Here is a 24,418-nt window from a genome sequence, read left to right as displayed (position 1 = left end):
TGAGTCATTTGAGATCAGATAAGAGGGAAGTTTCAATGGTGCTTAACTTTTAACACAATTACCTTAATGGGAGGGCTGGCTTTTAAAAGCTTTGAATGGAACTTTGACACGCATCGACAGCCCACTCTCGCACCGGTGCCTTATGTGTCATCATGAGTCACCAACAGCAGAGGGTGTCAGCAGAGGGTGTCACGACAGTTTTACCTCCTAAGACTTTTGACATTTACTGTGAACCAAGTAAGTTTAACCAAATGTTACACACTGAGGGGGTTTTGTTACCTTTTTACACTGCTACAATTGCGACACTGGGTAAAGTTAGGTCAGTGCTGTTTGTGTGTGTTTATGATAGTGATAGTATCGTCGGAGAGGGCTTCTTCCTCATTTGTGGTTATAATGGTCTCTTTTTTACATTGTGTAATTTATGTAACACTGAAATAAATGTTTTCTACAATTGTGTTGTGGCTTGGTTTTCCTTTATCACATTGTCCTGAATGAATGTAACAGAACTAAAGGTTTCCCTGTAAATGAAGAAGTCAATTTGGTAACAAAGCAGGCAGATAATATATATTTAATAAAAAAAGTACAAATCCACATAAGCAAATGACATCAGGTGACACTTCTCTTTTACTAAGAAACCACAATCTAAACTAAAGTGGCCTTCTTCCTCAGTATGAATGACTCATGGGTTTTAAAGCTCTATTTTTAGGTGTTAATGTCAGTGAGCTGTCTTGGTGAGGTGTAGAAACTTGAATTAGCCGAGTCAGGTTTCCAGTTCATAAAGACACCGTCATTTTGACAAATAGACAATAATGGATTAGTCAGAGTTTCAAGCCCTCAAGCTTTTTTGATTGTCAGTATTCTTCATGCAAATTCAGCAAATTAAACACACAGCGTAATGGAACCAGAGTATGGCTTTATGGTTCTTGTATGATGCATAGACGACACCACGGTCAAATAAGGGCATTACTCATATAAAGTAAAAGTATTAAAGAACACAACATAGTTTCTCCTACAAAACTTAAACGCATAGATGCAAATATAATGGACGTGCTTAAATTAAACATGATTTCAAACAATACTCACTCTACTCCCTGTAGATGTGCTCCCTCAAAACATAATACAAAACCAGAAAAGCATTGTTCCTATGCACTTCTAATACATCCCTTAGATTTGTTCCTGTGGTCTAAAGTGCTAACAGCTGAGAGAGAAACCTCATCGTTTCCGACAGATTTCTTTCACATTTCTGTGCTCAGGCTGAAATTGTTATTGTTGCTTGCAGTTTTCCCTCTTCTCTTTGGACTTGGGTCGGACTGACTTTTCCGCTTGCCTCTTGGTGGGCGGCACAAACGTGGGCTCTTCCAGAAATCCCGACTGTTGCGCTGGAAGTGGAGCACAGGAGGAATCTGTGTAAAAGAACAGAGATGTGAATGTCCCGTCATTGTTGCTGGTTTTGTTGAAAGGGTTTTGTCCGTTTACCGTTCTGCACAGCTCGGAGGTTCTCCGGGGCGGGCCTTCGAGCCTGGAACGTCGGGTCAAGCTCCTCCGCGATGTTCCTAATATGGGAAGACGGTCTGGAAGATAACAGATTCATAGTGAAATTTAAGGGTTTAGAAAGAGCAACAGATTGTATACAAAGGAACCCATGTGGTTAGGCATAGGGGGAAGGTAGATCTGCTTTGATAAATCTGTGGTTTGTGGTTAGATAAATACTGCATGATAATATGCAGTGTCAGGATCATGGCTGGTAATGATACTAATGCTGAAAAAGAAAAACTGCACATATTTTTCTACCAGTAGGACTTTTATAAGTATATTGCTGCACAGGTGCTGAAAAAAGGTATTGTTTAGGCAATGGAATTGAAAAACAAATATATGAAACATGCATATAAATGATTCCCTGTATGCAGGCGATAGTCTAGTGGTTAAAGGTGCATTATGCAACTTTTTGTGCTGAAAAAACGTGTTTTTGTTTTGTTTTTATTTGTGTGCATTTGATCTTATAGCAGAGCCGGTGCTGGCCCTTATGGGGCCCTAAGCAATAATCCACTCGGGGGCCCTACAGTACGCATTCCCAAGCTATTTGATGAGCAAACCCATTTACAGTCAAAAACAGTTACACTGTGCAGTAGTGCAGGGCAGAAGGGGAACATAACCTCAATTTGGGCCCTGCCCCACTGTGTAAGAAACACTACCCACTAAACCACTGTCAGACTGGGCACATTCTCTAACCTCTGGTCCCTGACCCAGTTTGGGAACCACTGACTTAAAACTAACTGAAACTTGCACCTGACGGTTATATTTTTATGTTACCACGGAAAAGATCAAGCACATTCTGAAAACAAGAGTTACTGAAAGTAGCCTAAATGCGCTCATGAGAACCGTGTGGATTTAACTCCCATTTGAGACAAATACAATTTACTCTCTTCTATTCACCAAACTACTGGCCTGATACTCTGCTCGAAACAAGAAGAGAGTTCAAATGAGTGTGTGGCCGAAACAACCCGGAGTCCCGCCTGGAGACGGGAGAAAGGCGTGTGTCGGAGACAGACCGAGTGGGGAGGCGCTCACGTGTTGGGAGTGACGAGTGAGCGCCGTCAGAGAGCCGGTTCTCGTAACAACACGCTCATTAATCAGCGAAACAACACTATCATTTGACCGACATTCAGGGCCCTTGCGGCTGCGGGGGCCCTATGCTACTTCCGTAATCTGCGTATAGGAAATAACAGCTCTGCCTTGTAATGACACAGCAGCTGTGTGAGTGGTCAGCATGGCACCTTCCGTCCGTCAGCAGTGACCTTCCAAACAATTGATCCTGGAGCGTCCTAGAGACCACTGTGATGGAAAGTAAAGGCGCCATTCTGACCACTCATTCAGCCACTGTGTCACTACAAGGTCAAATTTGCCCAAATATATATATCTTTTTTTCCCACATAAAAAGTTGCATCATACACCTTTAAGGCTGCTTTATGGCGGAATACTGTTCTGTCTTTAGCGTTGTGGGTCTGAGTCCCTGTTCTGACAATTTCATAGTAAAAAGGTTAGCAAGTAAAAAGTTTATTACTGTATATAGAAGGGACTTACGGCAGTGTGGAGGTTGGACTGTGTGGTGGTTCCTCAGGAGAGCAGTCCTCCATGGGGGAAGGAAGACCCTCAGAATCTAGTCTTTCTCGTGGGACCTGAGTCAGGAGAATGAAGCATTTACTTCACTAATTTGGTCTTGCTGGTCTTTTCATTGCCCACATTTATAACAGACCAGAAAACCAAACTAAAGCAGAGTGCCCTAATGAGATCTGCATTTCTTACTTCCTCCAGTTTCATTTAGCAAAAACACTTATTTTGTCAAATTATATGAGACATGTTCTCCTACTTGTCCAGTACCTTTTTTTTCTACCCTTTATTCAGGTTTTGTTATTTGAAAGTTGTTATCAATTCCTTTATAACAACCAGCTTCCCCTTGGTTGGAATCTCTACTGTCCCCCAGGCCATGTAGCCTCTTTTACCAAGCATGCAGTTAATAGGGTCTTACATACACATAGTAATCTTTGCACAGTGCACGTAGATCCACACCAAGTTTATGCAAAGCGGTTAGTGAATCAATAACCATGTCTGACATTTGTGGTGATAGACAGCGTCAAGATTTTATCCAATTTCCTCCACGTCAGCAGCACTGACGTGAATGTTTAGTGAACTGTTCCAATTGTTCACAAGGGCTGACTTAATAAGTAAATGTGATATGTAGTTATCTCTGTCTGGAAATGAGCAAACTTAATAGTAAAAAGGTTAATTTTGTTAAACGTTTTAACAGGATTTCAAACTCTCTCTTCACATTTTAGTTGTGTTCCATTAAAATATAAGACATAGTTCAACATATTCGGGGATTAGTTGCACATTCCAAAATAATACCAATGGACATTTCCTTATTCAATATACTGGAATTCTAGTTCACATATACGTATTTGGACTCCTGAATATGTTGTTCCATGGATCTCATATTTACTTTACAATATCATAAATCAACATCATCGCTCCCTGCTGTCCACAAACGAGGAGTCTCTTCACGGATTAGCCGAGTCAAAACATGTTTTTTATACATTTCTTCATAAAAACAATGGCATGCTCTGCAGTTTGGTCTTCTGGCGAGGCAAGTCAATGTGCTGTTAATCTTTGCTAAGTTTGTTGGAGGTCGTAGATTTTAAATAAGTAAAACATGTTATTGATTTAGCTCATTCATCACGAGAGTCCACGGAAAACAAATCGATTAACCCTGGACGACTGCGCTGGCATCATTTTCATTCTTAAAAAGGAACAGGCCACCGTTTTTCCATACCGAGATATGTTCTTATGTGAGCTTAGGCGAGTTGATGCGCACCTGTCTGGTCTTTGTACGTGCACTCAGTCACACTAAAAGGACAAAGATGTTGTTAGCATTTGGCCTCTCCCAGCATATCCATATGGCTCCAAATGGGGATGAATTTGGAAGCTACCACGCTCTTCCACGGGCACGCACAAAGACCAGACAGTGCACGTCAACTTGTCTAAACTCAGGTAAGAACATATCTCATCATGGAAAAACGGCGGCTTGTTCCTTTAACATAGCCTTCAGTGTTTTGCACTGTCTGAGAATGATATAGAATTGACACTCTTTTACCTTTTGTTGTTGTGTCACCTGCATGTTTAACCTCTTAACCCAAAAGTAATCTAAACTGATCTTTTTCCTTGCGCTGTTTGATTTTTTTTCCATTGCTTCCTTGTTGTGTTGATCACATTTTTTTCCTCTACTTTTTCATCACATTTTTGTCATTTTTCATTCACTCTTATTGCTTTTTCATCACTTTTTTGTTGCATTTTTGTCCCTTTGCTATTGATCTTTTGTGGATTGTTGTCACTTTTTGGTTGCATTTTCATCCTTGTTTTCGTCTAATTTTTGTTGCTATTTTAACACTTTTTTCAAGAAGCTTCTTCTCCATGCTTCAATTTGGGTGTAATATTGACAAAAATTCTACAATTAATTGGTGCCCACAAATAAAATAATTTATTTTGCTTTATTTGATTCACCCTTGACTTGACCTTATTACTTCATTGCATATGCATGGTACAAAAGTTGATCACCCAGCCACAAGAACGCTAACCCCACACTTCACTTGAAGTGTGGGGTTAATTCAGTGTAACCAATGACCTGTCTCTCTCTGGCTCTTCGGTCATGCTGACTCATCATAGCTCGGTGTTCCCGCCACGAAACAGGGCCTTCCAGCTCACGAGATCGCCGCTTCGTTTTTATTTCCTGCTTCTGTATGTAACGGGCTATTTCCTGGAGAGGCAGCAGACGCAGACAACAGTGAGGGATTAGCGGCGCAACAATACAAAAATCACCAGGCTTAGGGAGAACCTTTGTACCTCATCTTGCGCAACTTGGGCAACTTTGAAGTCTCCCTCTGGGCATGAATTACGAGGTGAAGGCCGCGGGTTCTGTGGAAATCAGAAGCATTTGTAAAAGCCAAATAGTATAGCCAACAAACAGACAAGTCATACAAGTCATACAAATGGCATCTGGAAATGATCACACAATCATAAAATCTTGCGTTGGGTTGTGAACCGCCGATATGAAATTAAATCTGAAACTAGGAATAAAAAAAAACGCTCAGAAATGTTTCCCACATTTCTGTTGGAGGGACTCACCCTGCTCGACAGCCTTTCTTCCTCCTCCTCCTCCTGCAGTTTGCGGGCCAGTTCCTCGTCATGAAGTACCTGCTGCAGCTCTCCCAACTCGAGGCTGGTCCTGTCCCGCTCTAACCAAAACAATACAACACCAATGAGACATGACGGGAATAGAAATATCAAGTGCACTACATGGAGAGAGCCAATAACCACACACTTGAATTTAGAAAAGGAAGGCTGAATGAATAGAGAGGATTGAATCACACTCATTGAAAGAGGATGCATCATTTTACGGGATTGGTAAGTAGTTTCATATTCTCGTGCATAATAGGAACCGAAACAGAAAATGAAAGAGCGCACTAAGCTGTTATTTGAAGGCCCTTTGAATTACATCCACGACACCAGAGCCGCTTCAGTAAAAGCCCCAAAGCACCACAAGAGACCATTCAGGAGGGTCAGATGTTGATTGAAGCAGGATGAGAGGAGCACTCAGATATGCATGTCCCGTCTGCAGATTAAGAGCTGGCTGCAGTTCCGCCTGTTACCTGCGGGCGGCCTGTGTCTGGACCTCAGGCTCTGGCTCCTGTGCGGGCCCCTCCTGTCAGGTCGCTCCGTGTCCCGCTCCTCTGCACTCCCCTGCGTTCTCCGCTCACTTGTGGTCCTTCTAATGCGATGATCAATCACATCCCCGTCATCATTCCCTGAGGATTTCTGCTCTTTCCAGCGTCCGCTTCCTTGCCTGCTAAAATTCGAGTCTCTCCTCCTAATTTCTTGGTCTGGTCGCACGTGCTCATAATCTTTGCCTGGAGTTTGAACCCCGTTGATGGTGTTGCGCTGTGCCGATCGTCGCCTCTCGCGGATATCTCCATGGAAACTGTGCCTGGCGGTGACAGCCCTCTCAAAGGCCCTCTGATGTGGTTGGGTGTCGCTGCAGGACGCCTCGCTCCCGTAAAGCGCCTGGCTGTCTCTCCTCTCCCTCCTTTGAGCTGCTCCTATTTGAAGAGGCGCCCCGTTGCTGCCTAACCTAACCGGCACACCCCTCTCTCTGAGCACCTGCCCGAGCATCTCCCACACTCCCTCCGGGCGCCCGGCCTGGGATGATCTCTCCCCGGCCTTACTGGAGTCGTCCCGGAAGCGCACGTGCTTGTCGGGGTTGTCCTTGTAAGCCCACGTCTTTGCGGCCTCCCGAAAACTTTGCCTACGCCTGTCAGGGAGTCGCACAGATTCGGTGCGGCTGCATCGTCTGTCTCTCACTGCTGATAACTCTCTCTCTAGCTCCTGGTTTCTATGCCAACCATTGTACTCCTCTCTGTAATCTTTTTCTATATTGTGATTTCTATCCCTCCTTTCGACACGGCCATTTTCACAGGAGTGATCTCTCTCATAGTTGTATTCAGGGAAACTTCTACTATGAGAGATCAGACTTCTGTAGTTCCTTTCTCGTGGCTGGTGTGGGGGAGGAACAGTGCCCAGTCTGCTGTCTCTCTTGGTCCTGCCAGAGGAGCCTTCAGAGAAAACTGCGTCCGATCCGTCTGATTCTTCGCTCAAACACTCCCCACAATCTCTAAATGAATGTCCTTCACCTGACCGCAGACGTGGATTTGTTCTCAGCCCCATGGGGGAGTCTGCCTGAGGGCAGTCTAGCTGTGAGGAGAGGTAGTCAGAGGTAGAACGCTGCCCCCTGCTGGACACGGGGGAGTACTGCTCCTGTGAGTGAGGGCCGCGGTGTGAATGCTGCTGTGGCAACGGCAGATCAGAGCCACTGCTGCGGGCTACAGTCATGCCGAACATGCAACACAAAAGCAGGGGCCAAAGGGCGTTAATGTTAAAGAGCACAGTGTAAGTTAGTACGTAATGCTGATGCAACAAATCTCATGTATTTGTTGACTTGTTATAAAGATACAAACACAGAACAAAGAAAAAAAGCTTTCAAACAGTAGTATATGGATTACTGTACTCATGTTGTGTACCTCTGTACCATTTCTCTATTTACAAACAATGAAAGAACTAACAAATTGCACATTTTGGGATGGGATTCAAACTCATTCAGTTCTCACACGCCTAAAGCATCATGAACATCCCAATTCATCACCGGGTGAGTTTGCACATTTCACAACTTTAAGGGATTAAAGTGTCGTCTGTCGTCTTCTGTGTCAGAAATATACTGAAGGATGACTAAGCAAATTATAATACACTGAGGAAAAAAAAAAACAGCCCCTGTATAAAACACCAGTTTTTTTCAGTCAATTTAGTCAATGTATCGTACCTTCTCTGGTAATCCTGCCCCTCTGCTCCTCTTCCTCTTGAATCTGTTTGGCCAATTCCTGTGAAGACAAAAGAGTATGTGTAATTACCCAATTGGTATGGTATGTTTTTTATTTAGACAGGGACAGTGCACCATTTAACATTGACCAAAAGGAAAGATGCATTGTACCAGGTTATAGCAAAAATACGAATTTCCGCCTGTAGTCCCTGGGCAGGTTGATGTTGCAGTACAAAAACTGACTTTAAATGTAGATGAATACTTGACCATGGATTTATACGTTTTGACATCATTAAAAACATACATTTAACGGTCGCTCCTTCATGGCTTCGTTACAGGTCATGAGTGCAAGTTTGTTTTTCTAGAAGCCATTTTTTAGTCAACTGCGCAAATCTTTTGATTGTCGTACTTGCAATAATCTCTGTTGGCGTGTGTTCCACTGACCCATTGCGATCACAGAGAAGGCAGATTTAGCGACGGCAGTTTTACATTTTGGGACGCTGCATTCTCCTCTAGAAGTGGATCGAGTAGTTCGAGTCATTTTATCAGTACATAGAGTTATAAAGTTTCTCAGGGGAGGTGCAGTGACTCCATGGATAATTTTAAAAAGTAAGCAAACATAATTACAGCCTATAAGAGATCAGCCATAGACTGGGACCAACACGCAGAACCAGAGATTGCCTTTCCATTTCAAGTCAGAAGAGGGCAGCATAACACAAAATTAAGAAAGCAAAAAAAAAAAAGTATGAAATAATAAAAAAAAAAGAAACATTGTAAAAGATGTAAAGGTATAAATTACCAGTCACTTGCAGGAATTGTTTGAGATAAGTTGTTTGAATTCTAAAATCTGATCTGACACAGCAATTTTAAAAAAGCGGAGGAGTTGTTTGCATTGCAGCTCAAAAGGCAACAGGTGAAAGTCTCAGCAAAAAAAAATCACCAAAGATGACTTGTGAGGAAACAAGTTCGAGATGCCATTGGACACAATCAAAGGTCTGATAAAGAAGGTGCAAGGGATGAGGTAATGGAAATGGGGATAAGCCAGCTTCCAGTCGCCAAAAACAGGCGCTGTGCCACTTGAATTAACACCTTGTCACTGGGGAATGTGGCAGCCCTTCCACACGCCTCTGTCCCACTCTGGGAACCACAGGACCAGGGACGACAAGGGCCTCTTCAAAAGCAGTTGATCCTCAAGAATAACATCTATTTGCAACTTCTGACAGGTATTGCAATGAAGTCATGTTTAAAAGTTTATATTCAGTTAACAGTGGATGCTTGAAACATGCCCAGAAGCTTCAATGTTTGAGAGACTTATTTAAGAAACTGCTGATCTAATGCAAGAATCACATGCATTTCAGCATGGGGAAATAGGGAAATAGGGAAATTTTGGCCCATTCTTCAATTCAGCCATCGTGCTGTAAAAGCCGCCCTGCTCAGTCCTGAAGACTGTCTCTCTAACGACAACATTTGCAACATAAATCATATCTAAAAGCCAACACAGCTCTTTTGTGGTCCTAATCAGAGCTTGGCGTCGGCTGTTTTGCGGGGATCAGCAGTAGACAATTAGCAGCTTGCCATGGCAGGTTAGGCGTCAGTGCCACAGGGATCTGGCATTTCCAACTGCTCAGCCTGATGCCTTCTGTTCCTTAATTAAAGACATGACCTACAGGGAGTCCCATATTTAATCAACACGACTGATCTGTCCGTCAATAGCAGAGGGAGGGCAGGCCAGCACAGCGGATGCTCTTCATTTAGTGCTTGCATCAATGTTGACAAAACAAAATGATTGGTTTCAAAAGAGAGTTATGTGGACATTGCGCTAGGAGCAGCATGCGACAGGCCACTACTTACAAAGTGTGGGCCAGATTTACTATGCGTTACTTTGCACATGTAGGTGTGCTATAGTGGTGCATAAAGCAGGTACAGCTGAGATTATGTTTCTCTCGTAAACGCTAAAAGGCCACAGCACAAAGTCATTCACATTTCAGATTTGCACCACTAATATAAACACTGTCTATTGAGGTGCAAAGTTTAAGCTGTGCTTGCACCTTGCTTAGTAAATCAGGCGCTACAAGTGTATATTGCAGGTATTTCCAGTTGCTTTGCTGGGATAATACCTGTGGTAAGCATCAATAATAATTTTACACCCTAAAGAGGTGTAAAATAGAAAAAAGTTCAAATGATTATGCTTTCAATCATCAGAGACAAAAGGGGGTAAATTCCATATTCCAAGGGTAGAACAGGGACTCATGGCCCATATGTACAGTATGTTTGCACAGACAGTTATCGAATGTTTATCTCTACTTCCGTAAAATGTGAAGTTCACAACAACATATCCAGAGTTAGGAAACATTTTTACAATTTGAAAATATTTTCAACATGATAGTAAGCAGCAACAATTAAAGAGACTAAGCCCACTGCGAAACATAATATAGAAATAACAAAATGCGCCCTCATTTCTTAAAGACAAAAGATCTCATTGCACTCAAAATGATCACTTTATATACCTACACATCTGTAAATACAATCCCGCTGTTGCTCTATGTCAATTGTTGTCTTACCATGTTTTACCTTTAATTATTTATCTTATTTAATATTCTTATGCATGCCCCCTATAGCCTTATAGTTTAAAGTTTTATAGCTTATTTTTTATCTAGATTCTGTGTTATATGTTATGTTTTATGTTGCATGTCAGTACCGAGAAAAATCTTAGTTTGTGAACCTGTTTTCACACAATGGCAATAAAAACGATAGATTCTGAAATTAGATTTAAAAAAAAAATTAAATAAATAAACTTGGTAGGTGTTTTTTCTCAGTTTAAGTGTAAAAACTTGCCCCACAGACAAATTTCTTGAAATTAGTTACTTTAATCTTCTTTAAAATAAATCTGCTTCCTTTTGTTTGTTTTGTTAACAGCGTGTTCACTAACGTACATGGCCAGGTCGTCATTGTAAATGAGAATTGGTTCTCAATTGACTTAAAATAAAGAATGATAAAAAAAAAGCTTGCCACTGATTTCTTTTTGCAGTGCGCTACATGCATCGTTCTGGACGACTAAGAGCTTACTCAAACGAGCAGCATTATGTCCATGCATCAATTATAGTTTTAGGCTTGCAAACCATTCATTTCTGTTTTATTTAGGATGTTTTATGTGTATGCCCGGTAGAATAATCCTCCAGCTCGGAAATCTTGACCAAGATGTTGGCTCAGGATTTGGATTTCAGTCCCCGAGCGCTGCACAGTGTTCCCCACGTGTCCCGGACTGGCCAGTCTCCCTCAGGCACTGGTTAAATGTAGGACAAATTTACCAACGGGACAATAAAGTCAACAAATAACTGTCTTTTCGATGAGGATCTTGACTTGACTAAACCAGGGCCATTTGCGCTGAATGAACCTTGTCACCCACTGACCTCACATCCTCCAAACCACCACTGCAGCGGCCTTCCACAGAGAGGAAACTGTGGGCCATAGGAAAATATTACGTTCCACCGACGAGCCGGGAAGTCTCATGGCTACAGTTGTTTTTATCCAAACACTCCTCTTCTTCACAGCTTGGCCCTGTCTTTTACTTCACCCCTACAGCTTACAATAAAGTCAATAGAACCCACTGTGAGAAATGCAGGTTGTAAAGCGGACGCCGGCAGGACAAGACGAAAACCATATGCTGACAAGTGAATACTGTATCACGTGTTTCGCAAGCTGAGGAACTGTAGCCACCAACTTAGCAATAAACAATATGACCAAATAGGGATGCAAGAGTAATCGCAATCACATCAAAAGTATAATTAGCCACATGGAGTCTCATTAAAAATAAAAAAATCTACAAAGGTGCTCTGACACATGAGATTCTGCACGTTTAACCACTCATGTCTCAGTATTCTCGCAAATGTTAATGCTCCTGGCCATGTTCAAACACTGTGGTGATATACGATGGCCTGTCAAGATAAAAATACAAATTTTAAAGTTCGATATATTGAGGCAGGATAATATTGCGATAAACTATATTACTGAAGAGCTTTAAAGGCCACAGCCACAACTCTAAAGCATAAAAATGACTGTAAAGCTTTGATGGAAAAGGACTTAATCTTAAAAGATAAATATAAATAAATAAAATGAGACACAACTTACTTGGGAAAAAAATATCTATTACTATAATAAAATGGGGACAAAAATGCAAATAAATACAGATGATGAATACTGAGCACAAAAATGTATTGTTTATCTGAAGTCGATATAGTAATTTTCGGGGGCTCGAATTATACATGCCTTTCAGTCATGTGACTTTGATATTCAAAATGGCCGCCATAACAACAAAAGTAGAATTATGCTGTAATGCAACATATAACAATATCTCTATTCAGGAAGAAAATGAAAGACAACTGTGTGAGTGGCATTTTTATGTACTCATGATCATTGCTCAAGAAGATAACAGTAAAAACACAGCCCCAGGGAGCGCACATTTATATGAAGAAACCAGTGAGTCAGTGTTTAAGCTGCTCAAGATGTTAGCATGCTACTGGTTAGCAGTTAGCTTCAACAGCTCAGCTCTGACCTCTCCAAGAGAAAGCTCTGAACCAAACTCCAAACATCTAGCCTTGGCTACAACATGTGACAGAGGAGCTGAACAGTTACTGTAGTATTTTCCCAGTGTTCATAGATGAGAGCCACACATCGTGTTGAAGCCATTTACGGCTGATTGAATCAACCGTAAATGGTTGACAGTTGCCAAACGTTAGCATGCCAACGTCTTGAGCAGCTTAAACACTGACTCAGAGTGAGACTCTGTTGATTTCCTCTTTGATGGATTAATTTAGTCTCAGGAGTAAAGCAGATCTTTAGTAAATCCTGCTGTAGCTCCACAGACAGAGCAGCTACGTCTGTGCCACATTTGCTGGTTAAATCACATAAATGTGCGCTCTTTGGGGCCGTGTTTTTACTGTTATCTTCATGAGCAATGATTACGAGTACAAATGCCACTGTCAATCAGTTGTCCTTCATTTTCATCCTGAATAGAGATATTGTTACATGTTGTAGTACTGTTTAGAAGTCACAGCTTATTCTTAAATCGGTAGAAGCTGCTGATGGTGCACGTGCAATGATGAAACAAGCACATAAACGGCGTGTGTGCCGAGTTTGATGTTAGCTAATGGCTGCACAAATCGCGTGTGCATTTTTTGCCGTTTTTGACTGTCGTTTTTTGGGACAACAGCAAAAAGCAGAGGCCTAGATCAGCGCTTATGCCTGAATAGGTGTAGCTCAAACAATGATCGTCCTGACCAGCCCCGACGTCAACATAATTAAACATGTATCCCTGGAGCCATGGATATCCGTGAGCTACAAAGCCCAGAGTGTTTTCTTACGCTCCACTGTTGGAAGTATGTGACACAGTTTATAAAAGGCCATTATGTTTTTACCCGGTGCTTTAATTACCTCAGCCAAAGCAGAGGGTTAATAGCTCCAAAGGTTATTGTCGGTGATAAACTATGCAAAATGAATGTAAATGTTCACCTTTTGATACAAATGTTAATGTAAGAAAATAATTTCACCTTTATTCATGAATGATTTATGAAGACAACTATAGAAGTGAAATGCGTCAATTTAGAAGAGTATCTTACATCGCGTTAGCATTTTGTGCCGAGTTTACCCTTGTAACTTGCGTACAACAACTTATTTTCCTAGGGCGACATTTTAATTCTGAGCAATATAATCTCTATTAAGAAAGCAAGCACTTGCCCGGGGCTTTAATTGGTTTTCATTTCCTTTGACACATCCTTGTACTAGTTCATTGAGCGCATTAGTCTGCTCTGTTTACGGCTTGACACTTGGCACTCCGGGGAGACCACTTGTGTTTGTACAGGGATAAATCCTTCAAAACATAACTTCCTGGCAATCGAAGAATTACATTGATTAGTTTTTAAACCTGCTTTTGGAAACTTCATTGATTTCTTATGTTTTATTTCTTAACTCTTTGGCATAATTGCTCTCGCCTGGATTTTTTCCCACTTTAATGCTTTGAATCAGTGTTTGTTTATGGAAAATACACTTTATCACCAAGAGCTGACCTGGTCTTGAGTGCGCTCTGCAGGAATAATAATAATATATAAGAAGTTATTTTTGTTAATGACACGTAGGGCTGTCGTGATAATTACTATATCGACTTATCGTTCAATAAATAACAGATAAATTATATATTTTTGGGCTCGATATTTACCGTCTGTACATTTATTAGCATTTCCCCCCTATTTTTTTTGGTAAAACGTTGATTTCTAACTGACACAAACTGACATTATATTGAATATTTATTGGAGCTTGTGTGGTATTTTAGGATGTGAAGATGCACTTTTAGAACAAAGGTTTACTGTCATTTACATGCCTGAGAGTTAACAGTATTTAGTATCGATAGAGTCAATAATGTTGTTTGTCGCGATACTTTCCTGCCTCAATATATCAAACTTCAAATTTGTTTTCGTGACAGGCCTAATGACACGCTAACAAATGTAGCCATAATGAACGCAGTTCGATGCAGAACAGCCCCATACGTGTCTGCAACAAAACCAGGGAATACACATTGGGGCGCTTCAGCAATAGAAGAAGAAACGACCAAAGTGACTGAAGCAGACGACTATTACTACAGATGTGTGTCTGACATGGTTAAACATGTGAAAAAAATATATTGTATACAGATTGTGTTCTTAAAGGCATATTGCCTAATTTTATTTTTCTAGTAATGGAAGAAAAGTTGTTTTGTCCTTTAGTATATTGTAAACTCAGACATTTGTGGGAAAAACATTGCACATCAATTTTTAACGCGTTTGAATCAATTTTATGAATTTGCAGGCTAGTTTTCTACCATTTCTGAGACAGTGACCCTGAAAGTTGTGAAATGTGCCGATAAACTCATCCCTGTGAAGAATTAAGTTGCTACAAATATGTTAGGAAAGTTAGGAATGAATATAGACCACAGCTACCATTTTAATGTAGTGGCTTCCCCTTTCATTGTTTAAAATAAAAATACAAAATACAAAATCAGGTATAGGCCTTTAAAGACAAAAATTTGTATTCACCTCATCGTCCAGCTCCCTGCGCCGCGCCTCCTCCGCACACCTCTGGATCTCCTCCTGGATCACACGGGCGTACTCAAAGTCCTGCTCCTCTCTGTGCCAGACCAGAGCAGAAGAGGTTAATTAAAACACAGGAAACACGCAACAATGCAGTGCACACATATGCACACAATACTTCCAACTTTCTTTTTTTGTTACAAAACTATGTGCTGACCACTTTGTAAAAGGTTCATACGGTCTTCTTCGATTAAACTATGATTGTTTGTTCTTTTGGTAAAACAGAAAGGTTTATATACGGACTAATCAAACTTTTATGTTACCACCCTCATTCATTCACTTTCATGTTCTCTTTTATAAGTCTCAAAGTAACACAAACCAAATTGTTTATATTCTATTGTGGATTTTCTAGGGGTTGCCTTACATGGACACTTTTTGCCAAAGTAACCCTTTATCACTTTTACATATGCAGTTTTTGAGGCAATAATGGGGGACTCACAGTTGTCTGGAGGTCTGCCTGAGGAGGGCGCTGTTCCGTGCCTCCTCCTCCTCGTCCTGAAGCTGCTTGGCCACACGGATGTCATTCTGCACCAGCTGGTTCTTTTGGATGTTGGTCATGTAATACTTTTCAACTACAAGAAAAAAACAAGTTTGATTTCCTTTCAAAATCGAAAGAGATAGTCATACAGTGACTGAAATGAAGCTGTTATAGACAAAGTCTGCACATACTCTCCTGCTCCTGTAGGCTGTGTGCCAAAACTCCATCCTCCAGCACAGCAAAGTTCTGACGCACTGAAAACACAAAACACGACTTCAGCATTTCACATAAAAAGCCACAGCATGTTTCAATTAACACTTGCATCGTACTGAGACTTTAATGGCTTTGCTTGTGTTTGTTCAGAGCCAAAGCTCAACAGCAAAACAATGGTGAATTTATGTCGACTAGTTTCATGAAAAGAGACAAAGAAGCATTTGTAATGTCAGTATGCAAGTCCATCATGGCTTTAAAACATTTTATAACAAGCGCCTATAAAATCTCAACTGGAACAGCGGCTGAGTTCCAGAAAAGCACAGGGGCGGCCCAAATTAGAAGTGTTCTCTCAGCAGTGTGCACTTAAGGAGCTGGAAAGAGAGAGTGGTGCTTTTGCTGCCTAAATGTGTCTGTATCCATTACCCTGTTAAGGAACAAAACACATTTTTTGTGTTTTTTCAAAGCATTAGGAGAAGTACAGCTAGATAGTTAGTCATGATAAATCTTTAATCTACTAGTTTCAAAGTGCACATTTTAACATGAGAAGATTTGCTTTCTTGAAGGACAAATGGTAAATGGTCTCAACTTATATAGCGCTTTTCTCCATTCATCAGGCCCAAAGCGCTTGACAGCAAGGAACCAGTCACCCATTCACACTTTCATTCAAACACCAACGCAGACACAGGAGGCAAGGTGGGTGAGGGGTCTTGCTCAAGGACACAACGACAGTGGGTAGTACCTGAATAATTGCAGCTTCTCCTATTCGCGGCAATTGAAATTCAAGCGCAATTAATCTCACAGCCCTAATGGAGGACTTGCTATATATTTCATATTTTGTGCAGTAATTGAAAGCTTAGTGTTTGACTCAGGGTGAAATAAAAGCATTTATTTACAACAGGCGTTTTTATTGGTGAGTTCGATAACCCACAGTAAAAGTAGCATTGTCACCGTTCAGCTGATTATTTCCGTGCTTCTTAATGTTATAATTTGAGTTGCAGTCGTGAATAAAGTATATGACCTGAAATGTTCTGCTAATCCAACACACTGAGGAAATATTAAGAGACGAGATCCACGTGTTTGGGTTGATTGCTCACTAAATGCAGCCACTCAATATAACACATCAGAATAACAAATCAGTATGCAAAGTTGGCCTGTTCCTGGCGGCCGATGCAGATGGTGCAAATACATGCAGCGAGAGTGAACCGTCTCCTAAACCCAGCAGCTTTAACCAAAAGCTCAGCAAAGTCCCGCTGTCTACTCTCTGAGGGGAAGGTACAATTCAATATGCCCTAATCCCTCAGGCTCGCCACCTGCTGCTCCATGTCAAAACAGATCCGTTTTCATGTCATTACTTCCATAAAAGCCTAATGCTGTTCTTTACAAAACGTATGAAAAGTGCAAGAGCTTAAAACGGCAGATGAGGGTTTTCTTACATGAGAATGACCCATAATGCTCAGCTCGGGGTATGTTTGCTCCAACTCATTTTGCCACTCTCTATTTTGTTTACCTACTCCACTCTGTTTACAGCCGTGCTTAATGAGTTGACAAAACTTCAGAGTTCTGTAGCCCGTGTCTTTGTGGCGTCCGTTAGACAGAGTTCCTCGCACGGAAATAAACACAGACACGGCAACGGTGCAGGCGAGCACTTACTGCAGCTTTCACTTTTCTCATGCCAAGCTAAATGGTACCTTTGGACTGTTTGAACGACAGCAAAATAGACCGGAGTCTTTAAGAGATTAGAGCGAGTTAAGCACAGTGGGAACAGACTCCGTCCCGGGACAGGAGCACGGCCAATTAAAAACACCTGTCTGGTGCTAATCCCTCCCCTGAGCTGCCCCCCATGCCACTAAAGCAGCAGCTCCACAGCCGTGCCTTTAGTCGCACACAGGCTTCATTAATGACAGGAGATGGCACACATATTTAAGATGCACGCTGGTTACAGGGATCGTTCTGGGATTTTAACCATGTCGAAGGATACAAAGCAGCATTCACAATCTCACAATAGTGCTAGACAAATCCTACAACCCCTAATAATAACTAAGTAAGCGCAGTGCATCAGTCTCTGTTTTTCAAATCAGTGAGAAAAAAAAAAGAAAGACATCCCAAAGGGTCACAAAGTCAGAGGGACGTCAGCTCTGAGTGTGTGCAGAGTCCAGACATCACTTACACCTGTTGTGGAGCTTAATGCCTACAGCCCCTAAACGGATGATGAACCTGCCCTTGTTGGTTCAGTATGTCAGCGCGAAACTAGCTTGGGATTTAACTTAATCTGACAAGGAAAACCAATCCATCCAAACGGATTTAGAATCGTTGCAGGAGAAACAAAAGACTGGAGAAATTAGAGGCGGCGGCGGCGGATCCAGGCCCTGTGTATGTGGGTGTGTCTACATTGCGGGCTAACTTGTTTGGAGCGAGACTGTCACAATACACAGACGCATAGGGGAGGGACACTGTCAGACAGCGATTATCGCTGCTAGACAGGTTTGAGACGTTCAGGGACAGCAGGAAAACACAAGCCCAGAGTGTTTTCATACACTTACAAAACACTCCTCGGTAAGCTGCTTAGAAAGGCCATATAGGAACCCATAAGGTCTGTTTCTTAAGGAGGACAGTCACCAATCAGCTCGCAGACAACAGAAACAGGGATGTGTCGTTTGGATACCGGGGCCGACACGGGTCAAGAACACAGAGAAGCCAGAACACAGAGATAAGAAGTGAAAACATTGGACGGCAACATAATTGAATCTTATCTGTGGTGTCTGACTTTGAGACGGCGACTTTAGAAAGGCAGGAAACGGTGACCCCTGTGACCCCGAATGCCAAAACATTACTCAGTCTGGAAGAGCTTTAAGTTAAGTACTCAAAATCCCAAAGTAAAAGGTTCAGTGACTCTCGGATTACAACTGAAGAAAATATAGCCTGTAGCAAGTTACAACTTTTATTACTATGCAAGATATTATATATTTTAATGTACTGCTATTACGACTACAACCAATACTACTAGTACCAGAAATACTACTGTGACTAGGGCGTTTGCCATTAAAAAGCTAAAAATAAGACACTACTGCTACCAAAGAAATGTTAGTAGGCTACCACAAACTGACAAAATGTTGATGCTTGATGGATCGTAAGACAGTACTAAACATAGCTACTTAAAAAAAATTAAACGGCTGTTTTTTGCTAAAATATTTTTTTTAAGAACACCATTATTCCATTTGATTGTTGTTCTATTGTTCTCGGTGATGACTAAAGCAGAATTGGTGTTGCTTGTGCGTCACTGAAACTTTCTGTGTAGAGAGTTTGCATGTTCTCCCTCTGTGATCCGGTTCACACCAACTTTTTAAAACATGATTGAATAATGAATGATGTGCACGTGAATGAAAGATGGCGGTCAGAGGACCCGTTGGTGCAGATCTGTGCTTCTCGGTCCACCCCAAGGGGAAGAAATGGCTCCATATTTCATTTATTTAGTCGGGACAGCGCTTGTTAATGAACACTCATGGGACTCATGCAGGTAAACATGCCACGATGGATTGTAGCCATTGACTAATCTGAATCTGTCATCACAAACACACTCTCATTCATCCTGGCTTATTGTACATGTTTTTAGTAGTGGCGTGTGGGTTCACGGTGTGTGGAGTGAATTAATACAAATTCCCCTACCCTGAATGAAGCACTTTCGGTGACTTGTGTCAAGTGGAAAAAGAGCTACACAAATAAGATTCCATTCCACACTTGTACCATAAACACAGTTTAAATACTTATACTGGAAAAAAGTGAAAGATATCCAGTCCTTACGACATGTAGTATAAACTACACAACTCACTTTTCCGCTGCAACTCTCAAGTATTCTCTCACCAAAATATGTATGACAGGCTTTTGCTCCAGGTACAGTACATGATCCTAGCTGTAGGTGGTTCCCAGCTACATCAAGGTGGTTGCTAAGGCTGGACGATATGCTTTGATTCATGAACTTAGACATGTCTTTTATTCAAAACCTCAGCTCACAGAAACAAATGCTTTCCTCCAATCTAAAACACAAAAATCTTCTACGGTCTGAACCGAACTCCAAAACTGGGAGCTGTTCCTGTCTGGAAAAGAAAGAAATGGCTGTAAACCTGTCGATTATAAAGTCCCATGACAATTAATGAGATTGACCGAAGTACTTTATAACCGCACTCTTTTGCAACGAGCCAAAAATACTGCACTAATAACAAAAAATAACTGAAGATTGATGAACTCCCTGAAAAGTACACATTCTTGCAAAAAAAAAAAAAGAAGTGATCTCTACATTAGGTCATGAAGTACATTCCCCTTCTGTTCCATACATTATAAAAAAGCAGCAAGAGTGCACTGAACTAAAAACATCAAACACCAGCCCTGCAAGTCTGCCATATCTTCCCAGTCATTTGTGGAGCTGCTCAGGCCGCAACTGTCTGGCCGACACAAAGACACAGGCCAGAGGAGAAAATGACATGCCTTCTATTTTGAGTCCAAATCTCTCCCGCTCACACACACACAACCCACGCTCGCCCTCTTCAGCGCTCTCTCCTCCTTCCTCTGCTCTGCTCTGGCCTCCTACACACGCCGCTTTTTCCTCCCGAAATATTTCACCATCCCGTGCCTGTCTGCTGCATTGTGTGCTCGGGACCAGATCTGGGCCATTCAGCCTGTCATCATGAGGGAACAAAAGGAGGTGATGGGGTAATGGGGTTGCGGGTCAGCGTGGAAGAGTGGAGTTATGGATAGGGAGAAGAGGAGGGGGGTAGGGGGCAGGAATTCCTCATGGAGCAGCTTTCCCTTTGCACACACGGCCATATCAGGAACGGACAGAAGAGCAAAAAAAAAAAAAAAAAAAAAACAGGAACTGATAAGGAGTGCAGAGAAAACAAAGAAAGTTGACACGAGCACCAGGAGGAAGGTGAGGGGGATGTGGGGCACGGGGAAGTGCGCCCGCTGAGGAAATGACAACATAAACATTCAGAATAAGGGGCACATTTAGCCGCACAGGAGCCAAAGTATGACGGACACACTGCAGTTGCTCAGGTCCAGGTTCACCAACTGGATGTGACCAAAGAATGAGGTCAGCTGACTATCTCAATGCAATAGACCAGTCAAGATCGTATTCTTAACCCCATTGAGAATCTTTGGGATGTGCTGCAGAAATGATGTGTCAAAAGGCTTTTGCACTGTGGTCTGACTCTCCCATCATCAATACAAGGATGGAATATACATTTTGTGTCATTGCTGGAGCTTATCCAACACAGTGTGGTTCTTAACAGAGATGGAAAGGAATACAACAACACATGCTTCAATTATGGTAGTTTACAGTGGTCAAACTGCGGCATAGATACAAGGACTTCTTTTAGAGTGTCTAAGGTGGCGTTGCGAGCCAAACATCTCTTCTAGGGATATATTCTGCCCATGAGGTTAGATTGAGATTAGATTTGAGTATTTTGATCACTTTGTGCACTAAATAGTATATGGACACCAAAGCAGTATGTCCTCCTAAAAAAACCTAAATGGTTTGGCCAGCCCAAACTGCCTGAGAAGTCTTTGAGGTTCAATTGGAAGACTAAAGTTCTGTTTTTTCAGGAGGAAGTCACTCGCACAATTGGTTTCCGTTCCCCCCCAGATGTTTGGATGGGAGATGCCGCAGCTGACAATGCACATGGTTGTTGTTGTTGTTGTGTCCTCGGGCTGAACACTTAAAGGAATAGGCCACCGTTTTTACATACTAAAATATGTTCTTACCTCACTTTAGTCGAGTTAATATATCCCCGTCTGGTCTTTGTCCGTGCGCTCTGTCAGGCAAACGGAGCACATACGCAGCCTCTCCCACATGTCACATAGCTCCGAAAACGTCCGCGCAGTAACTCCTAAAGGTTATTGACGGAAGTGAGCGGGGGGAAGTCTTTAGGAGTTACTACGCGGACGCTGTGCTCCTCGTATCATTACGCCTCACAATATAGTCCCCCTTTTTATTTGCTTATAAAATCGACATGTTACATTTCTGTGTAAATATACTTCGCATGAAAACACTTCACGTAACTTTATTTAAATAGGGAACACGTGGAAGAGCTTGGTAGCTTCTATCGTGAGCTTTTTTGGAGCTATGTGACATGTGGGAGAGGCTGCGTATGTGCTCCGTTTGCCTGGCAGAGCGCACGGACAAAGACCAGACGGGGATATATTAACACGTCTAAAGTGAGGTAAGAACATATCTCAGTATGTAAAAACGGTGGCCTATTCCTTTAACACACCTCCTGCTTTACAGTGGCGCACCGATGTTATCATGATTATTTGAGTAAAGCACCACTATGTGACCATTTAGTCTTGGTTGAGTTTTAGTTTAGACCCGTTTAATTCCTGATTGTTCTTAGAAAGTAAGATAATTTTAGTGCTTGATGCAAAAACTGCTCTATAATTGCTCTCATCACAAAGCGTGTCGAGGCTGAAAAGCACAGTGCCCTCTTTGTGTTTCAAAGAAAACAGTGGAGCGTGAATTGGGCCCCTGATAAAAGACATTCAAACCCACTTCTATTATCTGCTTTGGTTTGGTGTGAAAAGATGCGTCAACGGTCGCCAGCCAGCTCACACTACATACAATAATGAGTATGCTATGAGAAAATAGTCATAGAGTCAGATAATGAGCCACCAAACAAACTACCTCATTTAGTTCTGCAGATTCTTGCGCTCTCGCTGCACAGTTTGGGCAAGCTGTGGAGAAGAACTAATAATAGCCCAACACTACAGCATTGTCCATTTTTCAATAAATCCCTTGCCTCTTGCCGGCTCCTGAATGCTTGACCCTCACCTCTGACTTTTCCATGTGGCAAGTCTAAACAAAAGCACATGTTCACGAGCACACACTGAAATGCTCTCACTCTCTCCGGGCAGTGTGGTATAGCTGTAAACTTTTTTTTTATGGCTCAACAGTTGTGCCAAAGGTGGGTTTTTTTTTTTTTACCTTCTTGGACGCGGGGAAGGTTAGACTGGTCAATCTCCAGCTCTGCCATTGTGGTGTGTCCCTTCAGTGCAACATGGTCATTCAGGGAACACTGTCCATATAGAAAGAAAGCATGAGAAAGTCAGTGTTGAAAGAGGTCTCACTCGTGGAGCTGGAGAGGCTACTTCAAACCTAAAAAGGAAAAGAGTTAACCAACACATTTTGAGCTGTGCATTTATTTCTCCGTGGCCTGATTGTTAATCAAAAATCTCTACTGCGAGTTCCAGAAGCCACACAGTACAATGACAAATCCAAATCGCACATTGCTTGTTCTGGCATCTGCAACCTATGGTTTTAGAGGAACTCTTTAGATCTGCTTTATTGAATCTGTCCAGGTGGTCCAAGGTCTGCTTTGATCCTGGTTTAGTCTTGATCTTATCAGGAGTCAGTCCTCAATTAGACCCAATTTCATTTCGATTCACAGTAAATCATGCAAAACAAGGGAACAGGGAAGTGGGAACATTACATTTGGTTGCGGATAATCAGACCTTAGTATTTTTTTGGGGGGAAATGCGGTCTTTGATTAAAAAAGGTTGTAATCTAAAAACAGACTCTCTTTTTTTGAACCTACCTTGTGCCAGTTCAGAATCCTCGGAGTGTTGTTGTTCGGTGCAGGAATAGGCTGCGCACACTCAACAAGTCCTGACAGCAAACTGTCAACTTACGCGTCCCGGAGCGCATTCGTACTTTCCTTCTTTCTCTTTCCTTAAACGCCTGGACGAATCATCCAACGTGTCACAAAGGCTGCAGGACTGAAGGGGGCTGTAAAAAGCGGCAGAGGGCTGTTGCTCCTGGCGAAACAAAAGCCCCGTGGAGCTGATGGGAAGCCTGTGTGGACAAACTTCGCCCACAGTCTGCGCTTCTTCACGGCTCCTGTTCGGAGTGGGCGGGATGCGTTCACGGCACCTCTCCACAACGCGGACCGCAAAGTTTCTCCACAAGACCCAAACAGATTCACATTTGTATAGTGAGATTCACATTGACGTTTAATATAGTGAGACAAATGTATAATAATAAACAAGTGAAATGAGTTGGAGCGAACACATTGAAGATACAAGAACTCTCTATTAGTACATGAATGCCTCCTTTGACTGCCCAAATTCTCCAGTCTGTGCTGCTGTGCTTATGGTGTACTCACTGTATGGTCTGAGCTGAAAAAGGGTTCTTTGTTAAAAAACAACAACAACAAAAAACAAAAAACGTGCTGCTCCTGGGTCACTTTTTGTGCTGAATGGCCTGTTGCTCTATGACTTATGGACTATTTCTGAGGATAATAAACACTTTAATCAAGATTACGTGGATCTGTCTTGGCTTCAATCTATCAAGCTATATTCTGACTGTATTATAGCCTACCAAAAGATAAACAAACAAATAAATACAGGATAATGACGCAAAAAGTCCCACTTGTTGAAAGTGCCCACTGGGTGACTTACGTATGCAGGAGTAACACTGCCCTCTGCTGATGCTCGCGCACCCGTCAGACCTGTCAGATCACATAGCGCGTAAAGAATGTCCACATGTTGCAGCTGTTTAGCACTTGTTTTGAGAGAAGACACTCACACATGCTCTAGAAGCGCACAGCAAGTTGAATAGTTTGACTGTTTTAGGGTGAAGAAAGTTCTTACAAAGTGAAAACATTGGAACAAACCGCCTTTACGACTTTTCTACTCTGAATTTAAGGT

At 42.0% G+C, this 24,418-nt stretch overlaps 2 protein-coding genes across 2 annotated transcripts in view; one reads left to right on the top strand and one right to left on the bottom strand.

Annotated features, from left to right (window-relative positions):
• The window catches only part of tnfrsf9a (tumor necrosis factor receptor superfamily, member 9a), a 133,884-nt gene that overhangs the window by 4,031 nt on the left and 105,435 nt on the right, over nucleotides 1–24,418 (top strand). The gene's annotated exons all lie outside the window — the stretch shown is intronic.
• Nucleotides 631–23,619, bottom strand: LOC306964379 (uncharacterized protein). Its single transcript, XM_079558370.1, has 13 exons — nucleotides 23,308–23,619; nucleotides 22,698–22,788; nucleotides 15,706–15,768; nucleotides 15,476–15,608; nucleotides 14,983–15,073; nucleotides 7,922–7,979; nucleotides 6,201–7,526; nucleotides 5,677–5,786; nucleotides 5,395–5,466; nucleotides 5,177–5,308; nucleotides 3,082–3,176; nucleotides 1,477–1,571; nucleotides 631–1,403 (listed from the first exon to the last, which is right to left on the bottom strand). The coding sequence occupies exons 2-13, from the start codon at nucleotides 22,744–22,746 to the stop codon at nucleotides 1,264–1,266; spliced, it is 2,364 nt and encodes a 787-aa protein (XP_079414496.1). The 5' UTR covers nucleotides 22,747–22,788; nucleotides 23,308–23,619; the 3' UTR covers nucleotides 631–1,263.

The sequence above is a fragment of the Gobius niger genome (assembly GCF_951799975.1).
Source record: "Gobius niger genome assembly, chromosome: 6".
Taxonomy (NCBI): Eukaryota; Metazoa; Chordata; class Actinopteri; order Gobiiformes; family Gobiidae; genus Gobius; species Gobius niger.
Note: the sequence above shows the minus strand (reverse complement) of the source record. Positions and strands in the feature narration are given on the sequence as shown.